Source organism: Corvus cornix, chromosome 10, assembly GCF_000738735.6.
Source record: "Corvus cornix cornix isolate S_Up_H32 chromosome 10, ASM73873v5, whole genome shotgun sequence".
Classification (NCBI taxonomy): Eukaryota; Metazoa; Chordata; class Aves; order Passeriformes; family Corvidae; genus Corvus; species Corvus cornix.
Genome location: NC_046340.1, coordinates 5,264,673 through 5,288,042, shown reverse-complemented (window position 1 = coordinate 5,288,042; position 23,370 = coordinate 5,264,673). Strand labels below are relative to the sequence as shown.

Sequence of the window (23,370 nt, the reverse complement as noted above, 5' to 3'; positions counted from 1 at the left end):
GGCCCCTGTGAGGAAATTCATACTCTTTCTGATTCATACCTTCTTTCTGTGGTGCCTTTGCCTTGCCAGGTATGGAGTTTTACACTGAGCACATTGTAACTTCCTCATGGTTCCTTGCAGTGCCAAAGTGTCGTTGCTGTCTTATGACGCCAACTTATTATGCCCGTGGTTCATATTCTCTGCTGTGTCAGCCAACCTGTCCTTCCTTCCTGTCTCCAGGGTTTTTATGATGTCCTTCGCAGGAACTCCCAGCTGGCCAGCTCTATAATGGAAACACTGTTGTCCCAGGTAAAGTCCTGCTCCGTGGTGGGGCTGCAGGGACTCTAAGAATTCTGCACTTCAACCAGTATGGCAAACAATTCAGGTTAAATATTGGGGAAATCGTTCTCCCTCACACTGCAAACATGTTTGAGTGCTGTGGCACTTCCCTAAAGAGGTGTTCAAACCCCTGCTATGCTGAGAGAGCAGACTAGGTAAATGTCTGGAGAAGGATTCATATCCTGTCAAAGGGTGGAAGAGGAAGGATCTCCTGGAGCCCTTTCCGACCCTTCAGTTCTTCAGTGCTGTGGGAAGTGTGAGCCCAGAGAAGTTCTTTGTGCTCTCCCTGTTCCTTAGCAGTGCCCAGCAGTTACCCTCCCATACTTCCCCAAGGATATGTGCTGACACAGTAATTAATATTGCTGTCCTCCCATCGGGAGAATACCCAAGTCCATGTAGGATCTGGGAGGATTAACTCATCCCCCAGCAGTGTTGCTCATGGCAACAAGACAATCACATTTCCTCAATCCATTGGACAGGCTGTGCTTTCTTTGAGACAAGTAATTTTCTTCCCTTTAATCATCCATAGAGTTCATGCTGACTAATTCCAGCTTTCCCATGACAGTATAGGGTCTGAGAAAGGAACATGAACAGAGCTAAGACAGCTTTTGGGTAGCAGAGGGCACTTGATAGGAAGTTGGTGTAAATGTGTAAAATTTTACAGCATCATTACGTATCTGTAACTTTCTATAGCAGCAGCAGCTACTGATCCTCACTGTTTAAAGGAGGGGTGACACTGCAGTGGGGTGCAAGTGATGTTACTTGTTGAGGCAACACAACAGCAAGTGGTCAGCTGAAGTTGTTTTAGGGCATGGACGTGTCCTGGCTGAGAGGTACAGGAGTAACTCAAGAAGGGATTTAAATCACCAGCAGAGCAGATGACGTGGCTCATGTACTTGTGCAGTCCTGTTATCACAGTGCCAGGTTTTGCTCTCTGGAATGGGGTACAAAGATTATTGTACTCTGTTCTCAAGCATCTTAAGAGGCTCAGTTACCAAGTAACTGGTTATTTTTATTTCTTGTTTTCTGTGACAGATAAAGCAATATTACTTGCCCCAGCCAGACCTCCTGCCTCCACTCAAACTGGAGGGATGTATTATGGCTCAAGGAGATCAAATCTTTCTGCAAGAACCACTGGTAAGAGCTATATTGGCTGGCCACAGCTGCAAGCTCATCTGTTACTAGCATTTTAGTTATCCTGCTGCAGGAGCTGAATACCTTGTGCTTCTTCAGCCTCTTCTAGCCTGGAGCAATTCTTTTAATGGCAACAGAGCTGGGCATCTCACCCCTGCCTCAGGCTATTTATTAGAGCTCCCCAAGCATCGTGGTTGTGGGGACCTGTGTGAAAAATGCTCTAGGAATAGTGTACTTCTGTTATCCTCTGTTGAGTTCACCCTGCGGGGTTTTTTCCCTCCTTTAACTTAATTCCACATAAAACAGTTGTGCAGAGTGTGTGTGTGTGTAGCAGGGGGAAGAATTTGCCCTTTGGTTTTGCTTCTTTGAAATTGCTGGAGATGAGACCTCAATGATTTGTTGGATTTCCAAGGGAACAAATTCAAATTAATCTTTTTTTTTTCCCCCTAAGGAAGCTTGTGTGCAGGAAGGGAGCAGACACTTCAGCTAGAGTGAGAGTCCCATTGGAAATTCCCTTTCCATCTCCTTCAGCACCTGAGGTGTCTGGGTGGAGGGAGCAGTGGGAGTTAAGTCTTTACATCCCATCTAGAAAAGCTCGGGCAGAGAGCACTGCCTGAAGCTGGAACTGGGCAGCTGTGTGTGGGATTAGTGATCCCCTCAGTTTGGGAATGAGGCATATCCTTGAGACTCAAGGCAGCTCCAAAGGCAGCTCCAGCTCTTTGCATCCCACTAAAACAGCCTGGCCCTTGTCCACTTCTGCCAGTGACCTCCAGCTGAAAGGCTGAGTGTGACTGTGTGGCTGCTTCCTGCAGGCCCATCTGCTCTGCTGCATCCAGCACTGTCTCGCCTGGTACAAGAGCACTGTGCGCCTGTGCCAAGGAGCTGAGGATGATGACGAGGAGGAGGAGGAGGAGGGCGTGGGATTTGAGCAAAACTTTGAAGAGATGTTAGAATCTGTCACACGACGGATGATCAAGAGCGAGTTGGAAGACTTTGAACTGGTAAATCAGATTTTCAGTTCGACTCAGTGGGAGAAGACGCCGAGTTCTTGTCAGGTTTTGAAAAGATTTTTCACTTTTTCCCTTTACCTCTCAGGATAAATCAGCAGATTTTTCGCTGTCTTCTGGTGTTGGTGTGAAAAATAACATCTATGCCATTCAGGTGATGGGAATTTGTGAGGTTCTGATTGAGTACAATTTCAACATCGGGAATTTCAGGTAAAACATTAAATCTTACCCGTTAGCACTAGCTGTGCTATTATTTGCCCAGCTCCTTGAAGTACAGCCTCATTTCAGGCACGGGATGGTAGTGCCAACACAGAATCAGTGATCTGAGCGTGAGTGCCTCGTGGCACAGCCACTCACAGAGCCTTGGGGAGTGTTTTCCTTTTGAATATCATGTGTTGTGGGAGATGGGATCTGACATTTTGTAGAAGAGCAGGTTGAGGAGGATTGGGTGAGGTATACACCATGAGGGAGGCCGGGAGATGTAATAGGTCCTTGTTTCATCATTTAGGCAGCGTCGTTGTGTAATTTGGCAGCTGAAGCTTCAAATGGGGAACTCCAAGACTGCATTTTCTCCATTAATGCTTTCTACTACTTTATTGCAGTAAGAATAAGTTTGAGGATGTCCTAGGCCTGTTTACATGTTACAACAAACTCTCTGAAATCCTGAGGGAAAAAGCTGGGAAGAACAAATCTGCCTTGAGCAACAAAACTGCACGGAGCTTCCTGTCCATGGGTTTTGTCTCTACTCTGCTCACAGCTCTGTTCAGGTGAGAAGGTGTCCAGTCCTCTGTGGAGCAGAGCCAGACATCAATTCAAGCCATGTGTCAGTGTGCTTGGAAAAGCTGGTGCAACTCTATCCTCCCGAGTGTTTCCCTACAAGCTACCAAAACAAAGGGTCTTTTCCACCCTGAGTTCAGTCAGTGATATTATTTGTAAATGCATATTTAAGTTTTGAATCTCTTAGGCCATCCCTGAGCTTCTCCTGTGCATCCCCAGTTCTCTGACAGTTCTCCTGGCCCTGCAGGGACAATACCCAGAGCCACGAGGAGAGCCTGGCCGTGCTGCGCTCCAGCACGGAGTTCCTGCGCTACGCTGTCAGCGTCGCTCTGCAGAAGGTGCAGCAGCTGGAGGAGACGGGACAAACGGACGGGCCAGATGGACAAAATCCAGAGAAGATGTTCCAGCACCTCTGCAGAATCACACAGTGAGTCAGTGTGGCATGTGGAGACATCAGCAATGCGTTTGGGGGATTTTTGACTCTCAGGTGGGGTTTTGAAAGAAGAATGCAGTCCCTAACTGTGTCAAACAGTTGTTGTTGCTGGGTTGAAGTCACTGCCTTTCTGTGCTCCTGAGAAATCACATGGAGGCACTACAGTTTCTGTGCCATAGGGAGAGATACAGCTCTAATAACTTGGTCTGGAAGAACCAAATGCCATCAAAAATTTTCATCCTCTTTCTGACTTCTGGTTCATCACTCATTGTCACAGAGAAGGTAAGATGATTACAGGCTGGATTCTTGAGGCCTCTGGAATGCAGCGAAGTTAAAATTCACTTTGAGCTATGGAACAAAACAGATGCATGAGGGACACAAGCTTTAGAAAGCATTTGTTTAGGACTTCTGCAAGATGCTTGAAGACATTCATGCATCTAATCCTTTGGAAATCCAAGAATGTGAACCATGTAAATGTCTTTTGGAATCTAGGTCATATCTGCATGGGGTCTTTTCAGAGCCCAGTCAGCAGAGAGCACAAAATGCAAATTACCCCTGCCATGCATAATGCTGGTTTTGTGTCTCGCCCCAAATAATAGAGGCTATTTTTGTTGCAGTCATTAGGACTACATGTGAGCTACATGTTTTGCGTGATTGGACATTGAAACAGAATAAGATCATCTGTGCAGGCAACAGAACTAATGAGAAGAAAGGAGAGGGAACAAAAAAGGGAAGAAGTGGGCTTAGGGAAGCAGGAAAAAGATGTTTGCCTACAAACAGAAAAGTCTCCTTTGGGCCAAACAATTTTGCTTTCCTCACAGCTTTTTACTTTGCTTTGCCTGCCTTTACCTTTCTGATTTTATTTATAGAGAGCCCTGTAGTGAATTCTGACATTTCACAGATCCAAACTGCCGCGAGAAAAGCTCTTTTTGTCACTGGCAGATTTGACACCAGTGGTCAGGGTAGTCTGAGAAAGAGGGAAAGCTGGGTGGAAGAAATGAGTGTATAAAGATGGACTTGAAATGAGATTGGAAGGTCTCTTGGCACCTGGAAAGAATTAAATTATTTAGCTGTGCAGGAAGAATGCAGTAGCTGTTTTGCTGACATTGAAATAAAATCTTCTTAAAAAAGATCTCTTCCCCCACCCTTTTCCTATAGGCAAAAGACCTCCCAATTTAGTTATATTAAAAATACAATCCTAAGAGCAGAATCTAGTTCCTGCCCTGTGCAGCCAGCTTTACTGGAGTAAATCTCATCTCCCATCCCACAGGGTTCTGCTTTGGAGGTACACTTCAATTCCCACCGTTGTTGAAGAATCAGGGAAGAAGAAGGGCAAAAGCATTTCTCTTCTGTGCTTGGAAGGTTTGCTGCGGATCTTCAACACGGTGCAGCAGCTGTACTCTGCCAGGATCCCCCAGTTTCTGCAAGCCCTGGGTAGGCACATGGTACAGTTCTGCTCTGGTTTCTACTCTCCAGGTTCCAGCCCACCTGTGGGCACGTAGGGACCCAGCACCCTTTATCCATCACTAGGGAGAGATGGGTCTGGTTCTTGTCTCTCTGTAACAAGGTGGGCTTAGTAGCATAGATTTTCATACCAGAGACAAGTTCCAGAGATATATTTTACCTGCCTTTATAGAGCTCTCAGTCTGTCAACAGAGGATAGTTGGGGTCTGATATAGCATTTGTCTATTTGAAGTTTGCCTTTAACACATTTTTCTGCTCACCGTGGTTCTGCAGTCTGTATTTCTCCTCTAGCTGTGAGCAGTCTTTCCCACTTTTAGAAATAAATCCTGTATTCTGCTCTTGGCATTTAGCTTTTTTTCTGCACCTCTCTGTCTCTGCCAGATATTACTGATGGTGACGCAGAAGAAACGGATATTAATGTCACAGAGAAAGCTGCCTTCCAGATCCGACAGTTTCAGGTGAGTACCACTGTGTGCTGCAAGTGTTCCAAAGCCTTTGGGATTCTGGCAGGAAACACTGCTAGCTCTCTGTTGCTTGACCACAGGGCTGAGTATGTGATAGCAACTGTGGCAGTGATTCACTAGCAGTTCAGTAAGGTTTCTGATCCCTAAGGAAAGCTTCTTCAGGATGCCCTGCAGAGCTGGGTGGAAGTGCATGTGTATTTACAGAACTCTCAGTTCTTCAGTGCAGCATAAACTTACCTGAGTATTCTAAAAGTCACACTGACCATGTGCAGGCCTGTATGTAAGCACTCCTAACAAAAATCAGCACTTGTTCTTGAGAAGAGTCCTCTTCTTGTACTCCGTGTCATTCTCCTTGCTGCTGATCCCTTTATCTGCCACAGCTTCTGGTTATTTGCTTCTGCAACATGTATTCACACTCAGGGACTGTTTTCCTTCCCATGACCAGAGGTCCCTGGTGAACCAACTCAGCAGTGCTGAAGATGACTTCAACGCCAAGGAAACGCAGTCACTCATCACCGTTCTCTCCACGTTGTCCAAACTCCTGGATCCAGCCTCCCAGCAGGTGCTCCTCAGCCTTCCTGTGGTGGCTGGGATGCATGTCACAGCCATATGTGTGGGAAGGAGATTATCAGATGGGGCTGGCATCTGTGGGCTCTGACATGTGTGTCCTGCCTCCTCCCACAGACCCCACCAGGTCAAAGGGACAGTTTTGTTACACTGTGAAGGGTTCTCCTGTCACACGCCTGCAAGGACACTTCAGAGGCAGTTGCCTTGCCATCCCACTCCTGCACATTCGATCCTGCCTTTGGACACTTGAATGATTTGTTTTCCTGAGCAGGGACTCCTAACATAGCCTAGTTGTGGTATGGCCTCCACATGGGAATAGAGGCAAAAAAGGCCAGCAGACTTGTGTCCAGTCCAAACTGGCTGAGTGCCTAATTCCTTCCACGCAAGGAGTCATTTTCTAAAGTGCCCCAATTTTACAAGCTAGGAACTGCAGTAACTGTGCCAGAAGTCTGGAGTCATCATTTACCTTAAATTAAATGGAGCTGTTACTCTGTCCAGGGGAATGTATAGCCATTACCCTGTCCTGGGTCTCAGCTTTTGACCTGTTAGTAGGCTAAGTGTCCCTTGTGGAACTTCACAGATCATGGCTGGCTGCTCTACTCATCTTCCTTTGCTGTGATCCGTTGTCTTAAATTTTTGTTACTATTTTGTGCTTTGAATTCTGTTTCAAACTCATGGTATCTTTTCTCCTCTTAAATAGTTCCTTCAGTTCCTGACTTGGACAGTCAAAGTTTGCAAAGAAAATGCTCTTGGTAAGTAAGCTTTGAGGAGCATGTTTAGATGTGATGTGTCAGGTCTGATATTAGACCCTTACATGCTCTGCTGGGGTCTGTCCTGGTTTTACCTCTTTGTCAAGATAGATTCAGGTCCCATTCTGTGGCAGATTGCTACAACGTTGTGATTATAAGCACAAGTATTAGGGAAGGAACTCCATCTCTAAGTCTTTTAGCATTTCTGAAGGAAAGGAAGCCATTCACTTGACTTTTCTCCCTTGTTACTTAGGCTCAAATTGGGATTTATACTCTGGAAAGACAGTACTCTTGCCAGGGTTTGTATTGCACTTCTTCAGTGCTTTTGGTCACCATTTTTCCACGATCTAAGAGCTCCAGTGTGCCATACTTCCCTTTGCACTCTCGCATGGGATGCCTGATGTTTTAAATCCCGCTTTTAGCTGGATTTTTGATAGCTGCAGTATTTTGATAGGATTTTTACCTACTGTTAAATCCATACTGAATCTGAGACTTCCCCTCACTGGATGTCTGATGTTCCTAAGTAGCTAGGCAAGCACTGCACCTGGCAGTGTGTTATTTTCTCTTCCCTACAGAGGACATTTCTTGCTGCAAGGGTTTGCTGTCTCTGCTCTTCAGTGTCCACGTTCTCTACAAGAGCCCTGTCGGTCTCCTGCGGGAACTTGCACAAGACATCCACGCCTGCCTGGGAGACATAGATCAGGTATGATGCAGGAGTAGCTGAGCTCTTCATCACACAGTGCTGTCAGGTTTGAGTGCATCTCTGATGCAAACTATGTGACAGCAGTTAAAGTTTTACTCACCAGAATTTGTTTTCTCTCCTCTGCTCAGGACATAGAAGTGGAGGGTCGGTGCCATTTCGCCGTAGTGAATGCCAAGACTGCAGCCCCCACTGTCTGTGTGAGTCAGAATAGACACCTGCAGTGTCCAGGGCTACTGTGCTCAGAGCAGCTTGCAGGTTCCTGTTGTGCCAAACTCCTCCAAAAACCTGTTTTGTTATTGGTTTCTGTCTCAGCTGCTGGTTCTGGGTCAGGTGGATAAGGTCCTTGAAGAGGTGGATTGGCTTATCAAGAAACTCACCAGTCTGGGGTCAGACACATCAGGTAATGAAAGTGGTCCAGTTCTTACTGTTACACCTTTGTCAAAAACAGATGAAGACAGAGAGCAAAAAGATATTTGAGGATTTTGAGATAGCATCATCTGAGGGCAGGTTAAACTCTGCCTTGAGCTGGTTCTACATGAACAAAGTGAGATAAGGGTGTTCTCACAAAATCCCTCCATTATTATTATTTTCCCCTTGCCCCACTGGGGCTTTATACACCAGACATAAAGATGGGCTTTTGTGCCTCCCACCTGCACAACTGGATTCATTAGACACGCATTCACCAGATATTCATCTCTTTCTTCTAGAAGACTCCTCTCAGGCATCAGATCGTACTCAGGCTCTGGAGAAAGGTGTAATTCTGCAGCTGGGAACTCTGCTGACAGTCTATCATGAGCTGGTGCAGACTGCACTCCCAGCAGGGAGCTGTGTGGACACACTGCTGAGAAGCCTCAGCAAGACATACGCAATTCTCACCTCCCTCATCAAACACGTGAGTGTGCTCTGCTGACAGCGGGCTCCCTCTGAGCTAAAAACCTTCTCCCCATCTGCTGCAGCAAGCTCACAGTGACCCCTGGCAGCAGTTAGGCTTGGGACTGGGCTGTTGATCCCTTGCAGGAGTTGAGCCCTTGTTCAGTTGGCTTTCATGCCCTCAATTTCATGACCTTTCTGAGCAGTGATAGTTGTACCAGTGGAGATAAAAGGAAAGCTTCTCTCCAGCTGAATTTGGCTTTGCATGGCTTGGAGTTGCTGTTTCCGGCGTGTCCTGTGGGTTCCTCCACACAACTGTGTGCACAATGAAGGGCACTCAGTGTTCTCACAGTGCTCACCACTCCTGCCCTTGCCACTCATTCCCTTTCCCTGAAGCAGAACCTGGAGGAACCTGGGCCATGAAACACAGGCCTGTGGAGCTCCTTTGATACGAGGTGGTGACTGCCCCAGAGCTCTCCTCTCACAGCTCTGGATTGCAGACATGGCACCTTGGATGTAGCAAGCCACTGGGGAGGATTGTTGTGCAAATCCTGCCCTCCCCACTGTGCCACTGTATGAGCTGCTTTGAGCTCTGCCTGGATACAGGATGGGAACAGCACACCTAGAAGGAACTCATGTTTTCCTTGCAGTACATCCAGGCTTGCCGCAGCACCTCAAGTACGATTCCAGGAAGACTGGAAAAGCTGGTGAGTGTGAGCAAATTTCTGGGGAAATGGCTCATTGCCCTGAGTTAGGAGTAACACCAGCCTCTCTCTCTGCTCCTTTGCAGGTGAAGCTCTCAGGTTCCCATCTGACCCCACAGTGTTACTCATTCATTACTTACGTACAGGTAAGGCCTAAATTAACTGGCAGAATCACAGCCAGTCTATCTGGTGCTGAGTGGTGTATCAGCTTCAGTACATGGGCACCCTTGGGGATTATTCATCTTTTTGACATGACCTGAGTTTCTTACAGTTCAAGCTTTACTTTGTCAAATATAGTATAAGACATTTCAGCACCATTGAGACTGAGCATGCTGATTTCTGCTTGAGCAGGGAAGGAGCTGGGTCTTTGCTGGTTTTTTTCCCCTCTGTTCATGTGGGGGTTTTTTTCGATGAGATTAATACTGCTGTTAACCACAATGGCAAATAAAGGTCAACAGCACTGCAGTCATCACAGTGTGAAGCAATGTGGGTGCCAAAGACTGCGGTGCTGGAGCTGGGATTTATCTGCCTGGAGAGGAACTGGGTACTTGTGTGAGGACCACAGGAATTGTACAACATACTGCGAAGGTGTTGGGGTGTGCAGAGCTATCACTGCTGGGGACTTCTCACACATTCACATTTCTGAATGTGTGAATTATGAAATTAGTTTTTCTTTCCTTATCTTTTTTTGAGATCATCCCAAATTCCACCCTTGTATCATTACCTTTCTGTTACCTAGCTGGTAATGCTGTTAGCTGGCCAGAGCAAGGACTTCTCTGGCCTTTCTTGGCTGGCATTTCCTTCCCTGCTTACCCTCTAATGACACATCTTTTGGCATCCTCCTTCAGAACATCCACAGTGAGAGCTTAAGCTTTTTAGAAGAGAAGAAAAAGAAGAAGAAAGAGGATGAAGCTGCTGCAGTCTCTACAGTCATGGTAAGACTGACTCACTCCATTAGAACATGGGCTGTATTTACAGGATCGTACCTCGAGGCTTCTGGTACCTGGTGGCTTCTTACAGATCACCAGACAATTTGTCATTTGGGCCTTTAAGTGAAAATCAAATTTAATCTACTGTAACTTCAGAGAAAAGTCTAAAAAAGCACAAACAAACAAAATGCAACCAAAAAAAAACATAACAAAAGGGCCATCTTCACTAAATGCATCTTAAAATCTCATGGACATGAAACAAAGGTCAATCTGGATAGTCTGCCTTGTCTGGTATTTTTGCCATTCGGGGTAAGCTATGAAATTACAGATATGGGCTAATTTATTGGAACCGATATTGCATCCTCTTTAAGTGTTTCTTAATTTTATCAGTACATTTAAAGATGAAAGAAGGAATGGATTCCACTCAAGTAAGGCAGTTGAAAACAACTGGATTATTTGTTTGGGAGCAAGTGAACAGGCTGGCAGGTTCCTGGTCCTTGATGTCCTTTGTCTGTGCTCCCAGACAGCATTTCCTCCGTCTCTTCAGCTGTCCCAGACATTCCTGTGATGTTAAGGGTTTAAAAGCCACAGGCATGATCTGCCTAGCTCTTCCCTGAGTGTATGGGAATGGGCTGAAATGCTGCATGTCCTTTACCCCTCTGTCACCATGGGGAACGAGCACCAGTGGTGGTGAATAAGCAGGACAACAATGTGGTGAAATGTCAGGGTGCTCCTTGCCTGGATGGCCTGTGCTTGTGATGCCTTGGGAGAGATGGAGCAGAGGAGCTGCTGACAGGGATATCAGGGCTGTGGGCTGCGGGCAGAGCACAAAACAATGCACAGCAGAGCCTCACTGCAGAACCATCCTGGGAGTCAGTTTAAAACTAGTGACAGAGCTGGCAAGGCTTGCTGGGGCAGCACTGGTACAGAGCAAAGCTGCTGAAGACTCTTCTCTAAACTGGGAATGTTATGGTCTTCATGTCAGGCTACAGTGCCATTGTTCCCTCCGAAATCTGACCCATCTCACTCCTCTCTGCATTTCAGGCCAAGGTGCTTCGGGAGACCAAGCCAATCCCAAACCTGATTTTTGCAATTGAGCAGTATGAGAAGTTCCTTATCCACCTCTCCAAGAAGTCAAAGGTAATGTAATGCAGAGATCTTATGTAATTAGGAAGGTGTAAGGACCTTTCAGCCCTTGCCCGTGCTCCTGGCCCAACACTGCTGAATTGTTGCCACACTGATGCCAGCCCATGTCCACATCAGTCCTGCCTGTGACCTATGGCTTCTGGTGGAGCAGGAACATGCACACCTCGTGCCACCTTTCCTCACTCTCTCCCAGTCTGTGTCATGAAATATGCCACAACAAGGTCCTACATGAAAGTGAGAGTAACTGGCAATCACTTGGCTTTTAGGAAGATGTAAATGGGCCCCTGCACTGCATGGGGGCAGGTGCTTTTTCACCCACTTCGTGCTTCAATGCTGCGTTATTACTGTGAGGGACTCTGTCCCAGTGCTGTGCAAAGGACTAGACAGGGTAGAACACTAAGCTAAGATGCTCATGGCTTCATGTTTCCCCTGCCTGTTTCCCCCTTGGTTGCTGCAGGTGAACCTGATGCAGTACATGAAGTTAAGCACCTCCCGGGATTTCCGCATCAACGCGTCCGTGCTGGACAGTGCCCTGCAGGAGCGCAACTCGGAGGATGCTGAGAACGAGCCACACAATGACCAGGTCAGAATTCATTTAGCTGCTTTTACTGATAGGTATCCTCCTCTTTAGAAGCCAGCTGTATCTGTGAGTTGTGCAGGAATGTGTGAAGTTAGGACAGCTTGTCTTCCCTGGGTTAGCTCTCACTTTAATACTAAGCTGATAGGAAGGAGTGAACAGTTTCTCTCAGAACACCCCCTACACCCCACCCTCTGCCTTGAGTGGCCTTTTATTTTCATGTACCAGCTCTGTGTCCCTAGTCTTGGGGAAGTGAAACTGTTCTTAGGCCTTGTTCTTTGCCTCAGAAAGCAGAGAGGTCTATCAGCATTACACATGAGGATCTACTGCCTGGCCAGGATCAGACCTTTGCAGAATGATGCGAAGTGGTTTTGTATGCAGGTTTTTGTAGATAAAGACCTGGCAGGGCAAATTCTGCAAGGCATCATTCTCAGAGCCATCTCTACTAGGTAGTGCTGGTGATGGCAGTGCCACCTGTGCTGGCTAAGAAAAATAAACAGTTTACTCTGCTGATTGTCCAGGTTTTTATTGGTGCTTCTGTCCATATTTTCCTGAGTGTTTCAACAAGCCAAAACCCAGGACAGAGTCCCTGTTCTGTGCCACTGGTAGCCTGTGGTCTAAGCATGAATTGGGAAGGTGGGTGGTCCATGGGGAAAGTCTCAGTGGCTGACAGGAGTTCCATTTCAGGTCCTTATGTTAGGGAGGAAAAAAAAGCTAAATCCTGTTCTGTACACCTGGCTTCTTGCTCTAGGTAAACACTCCTTAGACTACTCACACAAAAACAATCACACTCTGATGCTGCTCTCTCCCTCCCCTCTCCAGAGCAGCACAGCGGAGCAGACAGATGAGAACCAGGAACCCAAAAAGAAGAGACAGAGAAAAAAATAAACGGGGGTTGCTGCTGCTGCCTCCTCTCACAGTGCCTGTTCCATGGTGGACTCGCCTTGGTCGCAGGCTGCAGATCCAGAGATGATGGTTTATTGCTTCTCTTGCCAAATACTTATGACTTCTTCCCTTGAGTCCACGGGACTGACTCTGGCCCCTGTCTCAGGTTTCACAGCTGGCTGCTGCCATCAGAAGTGCCTCTGCTATTCAAAGGTGCTGCTACAAGATCTTCCCCAGGAACATCCCTCCTTACAGCAAAAAGGGAAGGGAGTGACTGGGATCAGTCCCTGCCAAAAGATCTGCTTCTGAAAGGACAATGAGGCTTTGGCACGCCGTCTGGACAATTGTCCTGGCACTCTGGTGTTGTCACTGCTTCTCCAGCGAACCTTTGGTTATTTCAATTATCTGATATATATCCAGTGCTTCCCCTGGAAGACAAGGGGACAGTCAGTTCCCTGCAGGACACTCAGACTGTGCAACGTAAGAGAGCGATGCTTCAGATTTGCTTTAGTTCAGAGCATGTAGCACAGAAAGCCCTAAATTTATTCAAACTTCTGTTTTGGGTGGTGGTGACAATGAAGGAACCAGCACCAGTAGGAAGCTGGGGACGTGTGCTGTTCTGCCTTGGAGCTGAAGCTGCTGTGTGCAGCTCCTGAGCAGCGAGAGGCCACAGCTTCCTCTGCCCAGGCTGGTTTGACACGTTTTTGCTGTTACGTTTTTGCTGATCCTGATTGCGATGCACTTGTTTAATTTGCCTTGTTCTTGGTGAAAAGTGCCCTTTTTGCCTACAGAACACAAATCCTGTTTCTGAAAGCACCCTTTGCCTGTAAGACTCTTAATAAAGGGTACTTAAGGGTGGAGCATCTGGTGTGTGCAGTGACTGAGAGAACAAATCTGAGGGCAGGTTCTTCCCTTATCTGGGAAAGAGCTGCTGCACAGTGAGGAGGAGCTGCTTTCCCAGCCACGAGTTAAATGTTTGCTTGCAACAATTAGAGGGTTACATTGAGTGCAGACAGGGATGACTTGAGGCCCTGGGGCTGCTGAGAAAGCACCCAGCAACACCACTGCAGTTCTCTGAAAAGAGCTGTGCTGGGCTAAGGGAGAGTGGGGAAGGAGGGAAAGGAATGAAGGATGGAAATATTTGGGTCTGCAGGGCAAAACAGCCAAGGTTGTTGAGGGGCCTCCTTTCAGAGGAGAAATTAAATTTGGGTTGTGTTAAAAGTGCACAGGAGGGCTCCTCTGAGGAGCACAAAGCAAACATAGCATGGGAGAACAGAGCCAGGCCTGGCTCATCACTGTCACAAATATTTGGAAGCAGCAGCACAAACTGCACGAGGCCTGAGGAAAGAGGGGCAGGCTCCAGCACGGTGGTTGCCCCGCAGGTCAGATGAGAGGTCAGGAACCAAGGGGCTTATGAGGTGCCTCAGCTGAACAGAGGAGCCCTGAGGGAATGACTACTTAGGCCAAGTGCTCTGCTTGTGCAGAGATGATTACAGGGGGCAGTTTGCACAGACACCGCTCACCTTGAGGGATGCCGTACTTCTCCATCCCCGTGGGATTCGATGGCGTCACACAGTTCATGGTCACCTCTTTCCTTAAGCACTGGTCAATGTCCACCGCACTGAAGAAAGCCACTGACTGTGGCAGATCCTGCAGGCCCAGTTTGTAGGCAAACATGCACCTGGAGAATGAGAAAGCAGGTGGGATGGTGCTGGACAATCACCCTTGGCCTGGTCACACTCAGTTCTGACCAGGCAGTTTCACCAAACACTGGCCAGCCACCCCTCACAAGGTACTCTGCACCCACATCACTCAGCAGGTGGGGGACAAGATGTTTTCTAAGTCCTGGGTAGCAAGAGAGTCAAGTATTGCTAAAGTGGGCATGGGAGGAACAGTAACGGTGCCTCCTTGGAAGTAATGGAGCCTCCTGGGGAGAAGGGAAGAATCCAGCCCCTCACTGCTGGCTAATCCTCTCTGGCAGGCAGAGCAGATGCGGGATTTTCCCAGCAGGAAGCCCTGTGCTCGCAGGAGCCGGCACAAAGGCAGGAACGTCAGGGTGCCTGTCCCCGCTGCGGCTGCAGAAAGGCTGTTTGCAGCATCCCTGCCTCCCCACGGGAGAAACAGCTCACCTTGGCCAGCTCCCGTGTAACCAAATACCCCACGGTGCTGGGAGGGGGATTTGGCAAAGCTGCCTGTGCCACAGCTGGATCAACAGGAGCCCTTTGAGGTCAGGAGCTTTCTAGGCTGAGCTTAGTTTTGCATGGGGCAGGGAAGCAGCAGGAACACCCCAAGCACACTGTGGGAGGGGCGACAGTGCTGGTGCTCACAACAGAGATGAGCCGTGCCCCTTGCTGTCCCCTGAAGGCAGCAGGGGACTAGGGATGGGACAGGTTCAGGCTCCCAGCTCCTCAACCAAGCCCAAAGGCTGCTGCCATGTGACAGCTGCAGACCTGAAAGGAGCAGAAGGCGATTCACTTTCATTCCAGCAGAGCCAATGAATGGCCCCATCACTGCAGGAGCCAGAAACCGATGATATCCCCCTCTTGCCAGTATATTATCCCTGGAAATCAAAGCCGAGGTCCATTTATAGCCACCTGAGTCACACATGAAGGAACTGCAGCCTCCAGTGCTGCTAACTTGCCCTGAGCAGAAGAAAACTGCTCTGTACCAGCTTGCTGTAGGCAAAGCCAACTCCAGCCCCTGGGGCTTGCCTGTCCCTCTCCAGAGTCACTGCTGCCCCTCCCCAGGAGACACCAGAGCCATCACATCTCACCTTGTGAGGAGGTTGGTGATCTGCAGGGCCAGGGCTGCCCGGTAGCGATCCTGGTGCTGCACCAGGTACCGCACCTCGTCGTGGATGCTGATGCAGAAGCGCCCGTTGATGTCAAACTCCTCAAAGAGCCACTTCATGGCAACGAGCATGAGGTGCAGGTAGTCAACAGCCGAGCTCTGCACCACCCAGTTCACTCTGCTGGTCACAAACTGGTGAAAGGAGACACAGATGGACAGTAAGAGAGCGCTGCAGTCAAGGGCACGGTACCCTTACAGGACAGCTCCTGGGAGAAATCTCCAACTCAGGGTGCTTGAGTTTTCTTGATGGCATGGAGATAAAGGCACAGTGCGTTTCCTGAATGGCTGCAAGAGCCTAGTGCGTCTCCAGCAATCTAAGAGGGGCTGAACATCAGGTACCCATTTTGGAGAAGAGGAGCAAAGCCAAAATCTCAGCAGCCCAGAGCTACATCCTTACCTCCCCCTTGACCATGGCAGGCTCCAGGGCCCTGCTGATGTGACAGCCCAGCACTGGGGTCTGTGGGGAGGGGGATAAGGCAATGCTTTCCAGCTTGTTGAACATCTCGGACTCGGTGCCCCCAACCCACACTCGTTGCTCCACCACATTCCACTTCCCCTTCCGGGACCTGTGGGGCAGAGGGGAGGTTTACTCAGAGTGTGGGAGTGGGCTGCAGGTCCCCATTTGAGATCCTCAAACACTCCCTCCTGGTTTGGGGCAGCAGGATGAGACCCTGCTAATTGTTCACTGGGAGAGTGGGTGAGGCTGAGAGCCCCCAGCAGGAAGGGTGGACCAAGACTATCCAGCCCCATCTGCCTTCTCTGCCCACTGCCCATCGGGCTGCAGCCCTCTCCACATCCCCAACGCCACAAAGCTGTGCAGGGTCAGCCAATCTCACCTCTTCACGGCTTCTCTCTGGAGCCGCTGGACATCCTGGGCCGACACCGATCCATCCTCCGCCCTGTCCACAGCCAGGTCCAGCTTCGCCACCAGCCACTCCCCCTCCTCGGAGAGATGAAACCTGGAGGGGAGAGCGAGTAACCCATCTCCCGTGGGACACTGCCAGCAGCCGGGTCCCCGCTGTCCCCGGGCAGCACCCACCTGCGGATGCCCTTGGTGACGGCGTACATCTGCTGCGCCTTCTCGCGCGCCTGCTGCTGCGTGAGCCGGTGGTTGAACTGCATCAGCAGCCGCTCGGCAAAGGGCTGCCCCGCCCCGTAGATGCGCCCGTAGTTGAAGACCTTGGCGTGCTCCCGGCTGATGCCCACGGTGGCGGCCGTCTTGCTGTGCAGGTCCGTGGCGTTGCTCTTCTTGCCCTGCAGAGTCATCCAGCCGAAGGCCGTGCAGCCTGCGGGAGCGGAGCAGAGGGTGGGCACCACGCGGGATCAGGATTGGGATTGGGGGTGATCACCACCCTGGCCAGTAAAGCCGCTCCCCCGCGGCGCAGCCCCGGCTCACCGTGCATGCCAGCGAACTGCGCCTCGCCGAGCACAGCGGCGATCCAGAGCTCCTGGGAATCCACGTCTGCTCCCACCAGGGAGTAGCCGGGTGGCACCTGGACCATGGCTTTCAGCTCACTGCCCACCCGGTCGGCCTGCAGGACACGATGCCAAGCTCAGCACATCCCTCTCCTCCTCCATGGCACAGGAGCAGCCTTCCTCCCACAGCCACAGTGTGCTGGCACAGCACTCCCCGTGCTCCTAAGTTTTGTTCTCAATGTCAAAACCGGGTTTAACCCATGGTGGAGCATCACCCACTTGGTTACTCCAGCACAGAAGAAGGGGAGCTTGAGAAAGGACAGAAACTGGTACTTTCTTTCCCTTTCACCACATCCTTAAGCTCCAGAGCTTCTGCCAACTCCTTCCCCTCTCCCACAGCAAAGCACATCAACAAGAGCACCCCAGCACTGGCCCTGCCACCACAAATCCCAGCATCATATCCAACTCCTATTCCAACCCAAGCAGCTCCCATCAGTCCAAAACACAGAGGGAGCCCCAAAACACCCCTGGCAAGGATCCAAGCGTGGCCATACCCGGGCGTTGCTGGCCGTCAGCCAGGTGGGCTCCACTGCTCGGCGGGTGACAGTGCCTGCGGTCACCACCTGCGGCAGGATGGCTCCGTAACTGTCCTCCTCGTTATAGTCAGGATGCCTGCGACAGAGGCGAGGATGAGCATCATCCTGCAAGAGCCCTCCTGGCGTGGGGTAAAGGGAGCAACAGTCCAGATTTGGATCATTCTGCCCCGTACCTGGTCACCACACGAGGCAGCTCCCCCTTCTTCAGCCACACCACCATCTGGGAACTGGGAGGACACAAGGCAGGTGAGATGCTGAGCTCCCCTGTGCATCCACACAAACTCCCCTGTCTCAACACAGCCTCCACCTGCAGGGGTGTCACCATGAAAGCAGCTGCTCACCTGATCCGCTTGTGAGCGTTCCTCCAAAACGAGATCATTTTGTTAATCTCGAGGGCTCTTGTCCCGTGGGTGCGGCCCACAGCAGCCCGCAGGGTGCCATCCTCCATCTGGGGCAGGAAATCCTTGGCAAAAGGGCTTCCCACGTTGTTATCATTCCCATCCTTTAGCAGCAGAAGAGGTGTCAGGGCTCAGCAAGCCACCACGCCACATCAGCAAAGCTCTGTGCATTCTCCTGTCCCAGCTACAGGGATGGACTTCCCCCACCCAACCCCACGGGATGAGATCACGTGGGTCCCAGCAGCACTGTGGGGACAGGAAGAGCCCCAGGAGCCCCAGCTTGCCTTGTGAGGCAGCTTGAAGAACCAGCACCCAGGGATGTTGACATCGTTGTAGGGACCATTGCCATGGTGGAATGAGGGCTGGCTCCTCATCTCTGCCTGCGTGCTCAGCTCTTCCATCTCCTCCTGCGACCAGCAAAGTGAGACAATGCCAGGAACATTTTCAGGCATGGCAGGAGGGGGAAATCAAGGAAAGAGAGACCAATCCACCACCCCATTCCACAGGAAACCCCTCCTTACCAGCACCAGGCTCTGGCCTGCTTTGCTCATTTTCTCCTCTGGATCCACCTCAATCTGGCTCAGCTCTTCCATCTGCAGCAGAGAGGGACCGTGGGGGAAACCAGATCAAACACCAATCCTCCCTTATTAAAGGGAATTTCTTACTTGGAGCTGCACACAGGGCTGGTTACTGCATGCACTCAGGAAGAAGCACAGCCCCACCCCTCCCTCCCACCAGGGAACCCTCCATCCCTTCCTTCACCTTCTGCCACATTGTGCTGCTATCCATCACCAGCTCGTCCTCTACAGCAGACTCCAGCCCTGGGGGCTGCTCCTTGCCCTTCTCCAGGCAGTGCTGCCTGTACAGGTTCTCGATCACCCTGGCAGAGGAGAGGGGAGGGCTGATGCACCCACAACGGGGCCCAAGGCTCTGGGGCAGCTCCTGGGCACAGTGCCAGGGCTCCGGGGAGCTCCCACAGATATCCCCATGGAGCAGCTCCCAGCCCAGCACCCCATTACATCCCCTCACCTGTGTGGGCAGGAGGGGCCATCGGTCTCTAGAGGGGCTGCTGGCAAATTGTCCTGCCGTCCTGGCACCAGGTATCCCCAGCCATGTTTTTCCGAGTAATGGAGGGGGAAGCCATCCCAGGCCAGGCGCATCAGCTTCGGGGTCACCCTCATCTGCAGGCTGATGAGGCTGGGGCCAGGCACCCACCCCTCCTCCTCCAGGCGTGGGCACAGCTTGCGGTACCAGCTGGGGAGCAGCAGGTATGGGTCAGAGAGCGCAGGGCAAGCCCTGGGGACACCCAGGGTCCCCAACTCACCCTGGGTGGCCTGGCAGGTGCTGGAGTCTCTTGGGTTGCAGTGCAACTGTCTCCTTCAGGCGCTCCAGACAGAGCTGGCTCGCAGGGACTTTCAGCTCCTCATCCTCACTGGGGGGACCAGGGTCTGGTGGGGCAAGAAGGACTGTCTGGCAAAGGGTCCTCTGTGCCACCCTTCTGGGGACAGGGACATCAAACCAGTCCCCCACCACATGCAGCTGCATGGGACACAGGCCAGCAATGATTTACCCTGCAGCACCAACAAACCTTGTCCCTTTGTCTGGGCACTCCTGGGGAGGCAGCCCTGGAGCATCCCTCCTCCCCAGGGATCACCTATGCTCACCCTCCTGCCACTCCTGCGCTGACTCTTCTGCATCCATTGCTGCCAGGGAGACCTGGCTGTTCCCATCCTGGCCTTTCTTCTTCTTCTTCCCTGGATTCTTCTTTTGCTTAAACTCCTGTGTGTCCCACTCAAGATCCCACAGCCAAGGGTCATCCTTGTACCTGATGATACATTGTTGTCACACCACAGCTTTGCTTCTGTCCCTCACACCCACCCACAGCCCCCCATGGACCACCTGGTGCCTGAGCTCCTTCCAGCAGGACCTGCAGCCCCAGCCCACGGTACCTGTGCTCGTGCAGCAGCTGGCAGGCATCGTTGGCCAGGTTCATCAGGGACTTCTTCATCTCCTTCTGCAGATCCTCGTAAATACCCTGAGCATCATTCAGGTACCTCTTCCAATTCCCATTGACCGGCAGGTAGGACACTCCCATCTCCAGCATCCCTGCAAATGTCACAGGGTGGGGGCACCTGGGCCCCAAAGCAGCAAGGAATTAGATATCTGCCAGAGAGGATTTGCCCTGGAAGCAGCAGACTACAACAGATACGAATGTGTCTTCATCTAGAGTTTCCCAGCCTCACATAATCCTCGATGCTCTTCCTCTAAACTGTAATGATCTCTGTATCTTCTGCCTGCCCTGTGCAACAACCCCAAAACTGTAGAGCTCCAGGCTGCCTCAGGAAGCCTGCTCACCTTCCCCAGCCACTGTGCTGCTGTTTATTCCTGCTCACCTACACAGGAGGGGTCTGAAGTCCCTCCTGAAAAGAGGTTCAGGACACCCTAAGGACAAGAGGAGCCACATCTCATGCCCAGAGGGACTGTGACCCTCCCCACTGCCCACCAAGCCCACAGCCCCCTGGCCAGTGCCAGCCAGAACTTGGCAGCTCTCACCTCTCCATGAACAGTGGCAGCTGCTCTTGAAACACCTCATGGGTAGCCTGGACATCACGGGCACAGTATGACATCAGGTCCTGAGGACAGCAGCAGGTGAGAGCAGGCAAAGCAGCCACCCCTCTGCCAGCACAGGGCAAGGCATCGGGGCTGCAGGAGCCCAGAGCAGGTCACAGCCCCATGCACACACAAAGCTGCAAGAAGAGGGCAGCAAAATAGAAACTACCCCAGCAACTACTACCACCCTGCTCCCCTCTCCAGCTCCTGCTGCCTGTCAGGATGGTGGAATGGCACCTGGAAGTGACTCCTGACATCAGCCATGGTGCCCTTCACAAAGGTCTCCCGTGCCTCCTTCTCCAGCGGCTCCCCCCCGACGTAGAGTGCGTGCACATCGGCCAGGTTGTTGATGCTGCTGACGTGCACCCAGTCCCACGAGGTGATCTGTGGACAGCAGGGGGGTCAGGCAGTGTGGGAGGAGGACCAGCTGCAGCCAAGATCAGGAGGAGCAGAGCATGCTGCTGCTCCAGTTTAAACCAAGGCCGCCTTATCTGAAATGTGCTGCGAGAGCTTCACTCAGCAGAGCTGCTCCAACAGCTCCCACTCTGCCAGTACAGGAGCAAACAGCCCCATCACAGGAGCACACGGTCCCCTGCCGCCCACACTGCTGCCAGCAGCTCAGCTCCCTCACTCACCGCTGGCCCCTCTGTCTTGCTGCGTGTTTTCTTCATGTGCTCCTTGACCTGCTGCAGCCCCTTCCTCTTGCCGTGCTTGGCAGCCATCCAGAGGCTGCGCTGGAAGCCTGTCAGCCCCGAGATGGCCATATGCATGCTCATGGTGTCCAGGAAACGCATCTTGGAGCCCTGGGACACAACACAGTGGGAGAAAAGTGAGGGTTTGGGATATGCTGGAGGAGCTGCAATTCCTCTGCTCAAGCTGCTTTTGCTAAGGGAAACTTTGCCTCCCACACTCCCCTTTTGAGAGCCAAAAGCATGCCCAGTGCAGGCTGTCAGCTGCTCAAAGGCTCCTGCCACCTCCCCAGCTGTCACCCTGCAGCCTCCAGCAGCCTTACAGGATGCAAGAACCTTTTCCTCTAAAGGGATCCAACCTCAGCCTGCTCTGCAGGACAAGGTGAACACAAACCTGGGGTACCTGTGCAGAACAGCATCTATCAAAATAACCCTCAAGAGCCAATGCAAATGATTATCTGGGTAAGGAATTGCAGCTGCCAGTACAAAGCAAAGGCTCAATGGATTACCTGAATAAAGTACTGCTCCTTGATGAACGCCCGGTCGAAGGCCACATTGTGTCCCACCACCACTCTCTCCATCCAGTCCTGTTTGCTGGCACAGCTGGCACCTGCTGGGCTCTCCAGGGGAATGAGGTCAGCCAGGGTGAGGTGGCTGGACCAGGAGTAACGCTGCTCCAGCAGTCGCCTGCTGCACCACGAGTACCTGCGGGGGACATGTGGCACCGGCAGCTGTCACAAACAAAGCACCTGCAGTGCCATGGGCCGCTGAGCAGGACCCCACCTGTGGGAGGGAGCTGACCCACCCTGGGGAGCGCTGCACTTGCCAAGCAGTACACACATTCCAGAGCCACGCTTTGGGGCTTCGTTGTGTCTTTCCTGCAAGCCAGCAGTGGATTGCAGAAAGAGGCTCCGCTCAGGAGCATCCCCATCCTTCTCAAAACTGCCTCCTCCCCACCCCTGCCGTGACCCCAGCGTCGCTGCTGGCACAGCATCTCACCAGGCGTGCGGTGAGACCGCCACGGCCAGCGTCGGGCACTGGCCATCAGCCACGCACACCTCCACATCCAACACCAGCGCCCGCTCTTCGGGGAAGTCGACAGCCTCCGCTCGCCCATCGGGGCCGTAGCGGGTCCAGCCCAGCTTCCACGCCCACTGCTCGGGCAGCGGGGGCAGCTCGCAGCGCAGCAGCTCGTTGGCCGCCTCCAGGTAGGGCAAGCTCTGCTTCTGCGCCAGGAGGCGAAAGTGCTCGTCGATGTTGTCCCCGTACATGCGGGGCAGCCGCAGGTCCACGTCGGGCAGCGTGGAGGTCTCCTTGCCCCACAGCTCGTGGCGCTGCAGGTGCTCCACGCTCCGCCGGACCTCCTCCGCCGAGTAGCGCACCCGGGCGCCCCGGAAGATCTGCTCGTGGAGGGTCCTGGACAGCATCTGGATGTTGAGGGGGTTCATGCGCCGCTGGCCCGCGGCCGGCTCCTGGCTCGGCTCCTGCGGCAGCGGGCTGCTGGCCGAGGAGCTGGAGTGGCATCGCCGCGGCTGGGGGCTGCAGCCCCTCAGCGAGCGCACCCAGGGCACGCGTCTCATCGCCACCCCTGCTCCGGGACGTGCCCCGGCACGGGCCGCTGGAGCTGCGGGCGGAGAAAAGGCGAGGGGTGAGCTCAGCACTGGCCACCACCCCCGCCATGCACGCATTGTCCCGTACAGTCCCGCACCCCTCTGTACAGCCGTGCCCCCCATAAACCCGTGCCCCCGTACCGACGTTTATCCCCCACACAGCGGTGCCCCCAAACAGATGGGTTTTCCCCATACCGGTGTTTTCCCCCATAAAGCCGTGCCCCCCATACAGCCGTGCCCCCCTACAGATGTTATCCCCATACAGATGCTATCCCCCGTGCAGATGTTTTCCCCCGTACAGATGTTATCCCCCATACAGATGTTATCCCCCGTGCAGATGGTATCCCCGTACAGATGTTTTCCCCCATACAGATGTTTTCCCCCTCAGTTGCCCCCGGCTCCCACCTGGTCCCGGCACGGGCTGCAGGGGCCTGGACCGCCGGGCAGATCCAAATCCGGGCGCCCGGGGGAGCT

The 23,370-nt window shown here is 52.1% G+C and overlaps 2 protein-coding genes across 3 annotated transcripts in view; one reads left to right on the top strand and one right to left on the bottom strand.

The window, feature by feature from the left end:
* The window catches only part of FANCI (FA complementation group I), a 23,535-nt gene extending 10,785 nt beyond the window's left edge, over positions 1-12,750 (top strand). Inside the window, exons 18-37 of one of the 2 annotated variants that reach the window (XM_019280853.3) lie at positions 220-288; positions 1,354-1,455; positions 2,265-2,453; positions 2,548-2,669; positions 3,062-3,226; positions 3,484-3,663; positions 4,940-5,103; positions 5,515-5,591; positions 6,043-6,159; positions 6,865-6,916; positions 7,489-7,616; positions 7,745-7,813; positions 7,929-8,016; positions 8,327-8,508; positions 9,137-9,193; positions 9,277-9,336; positions 10,039-10,125; positions 11,164-11,259; positions 11,723-11,848; positions 12,665-12,750. In XM_019280853.3, the coding sequence (XP_019136398.2) occupies positions 220-288; positions 1,354-1,455; positions 2,265-2,453; positions 2,548-2,669; positions 3,062-3,226; positions 3,484-3,663; positions 4,940-5,103; positions 5,515-5,591; positions 6,043-6,159; positions 6,865-6,916; positions 7,489-7,616; positions 7,745-7,813; positions 7,929-8,016; positions 8,327-8,508; positions 9,137-9,193; positions 9,277-9,336; positions 10,039-10,125; positions 11,164-11,259; positions 11,723-11,848; positions 12,665-12,730 (2,196 nt within the window). In that variant the 3' untranslated portion in view covers positions 12,731-12,750. Of the gene's footprint in view, positions 1-219; positions 289-1,353; positions 1,456-2,264; positions 2,454-2,547; positions 2,670-3,061; positions 3,227-3,483; positions 3,664-4,939; positions 5,104-5,514; positions 5,592-6,042; positions 6,160-6,864; positions 6,917-7,488; positions 7,617-7,744; positions 7,814-7,928; positions 8,017-8,323; positions 8,509-9,136; positions 9,194-9,276; positions 9,337-10,038; positions 10,126-11,163; positions 11,260-11,722; positions 11,849-12,664 lie in introns of both variants that reach the window. The other variant, XM_010391050.4, reaches the window with a different exon arrangement.
* On the bottom strand, positions 12,352-23,370 carry POLG (DNA polymerase gamma, catalytic subunit). Its single transcript, XM_039557604.1, has 23 exons — positions 23,302-23,370; positions 22,286-22,910; positions 21,796-21,991; positions 21,233-21,400; positions 20,835-20,981; positions 20,541-20,620; positions 19,937-20,119; positions 19,652-19,812; positions 19,312-19,435; positions 19,017-19,241; positions 18,750-18,867; positions 18,509-18,580; positions 18,272-18,394; positions 17,931-18,091; positions 17,763-17,816; positions 17,548-17,665; positions 16,974-17,109; positions 16,617-16,863; positions 16,414-16,536; positions 15,975-16,143; positions 15,501-15,709; positions 14,251-14,408; positions 12,352-13,155 (listed from the first exon to the last, which is right to left on the bottom strand). The coding sequence occupies exons 2-23, from the start codon at positions 22,864-22,866 to the stop codon at positions 13,094-13,096; spliced, it is 3,615 nt and encodes a 1,204-aa protein (XP_039413538.1). The 5' UTR covers positions 22,867-22,910; positions 23,302-23,370; the 3' UTR covers positions 12,352-13,093.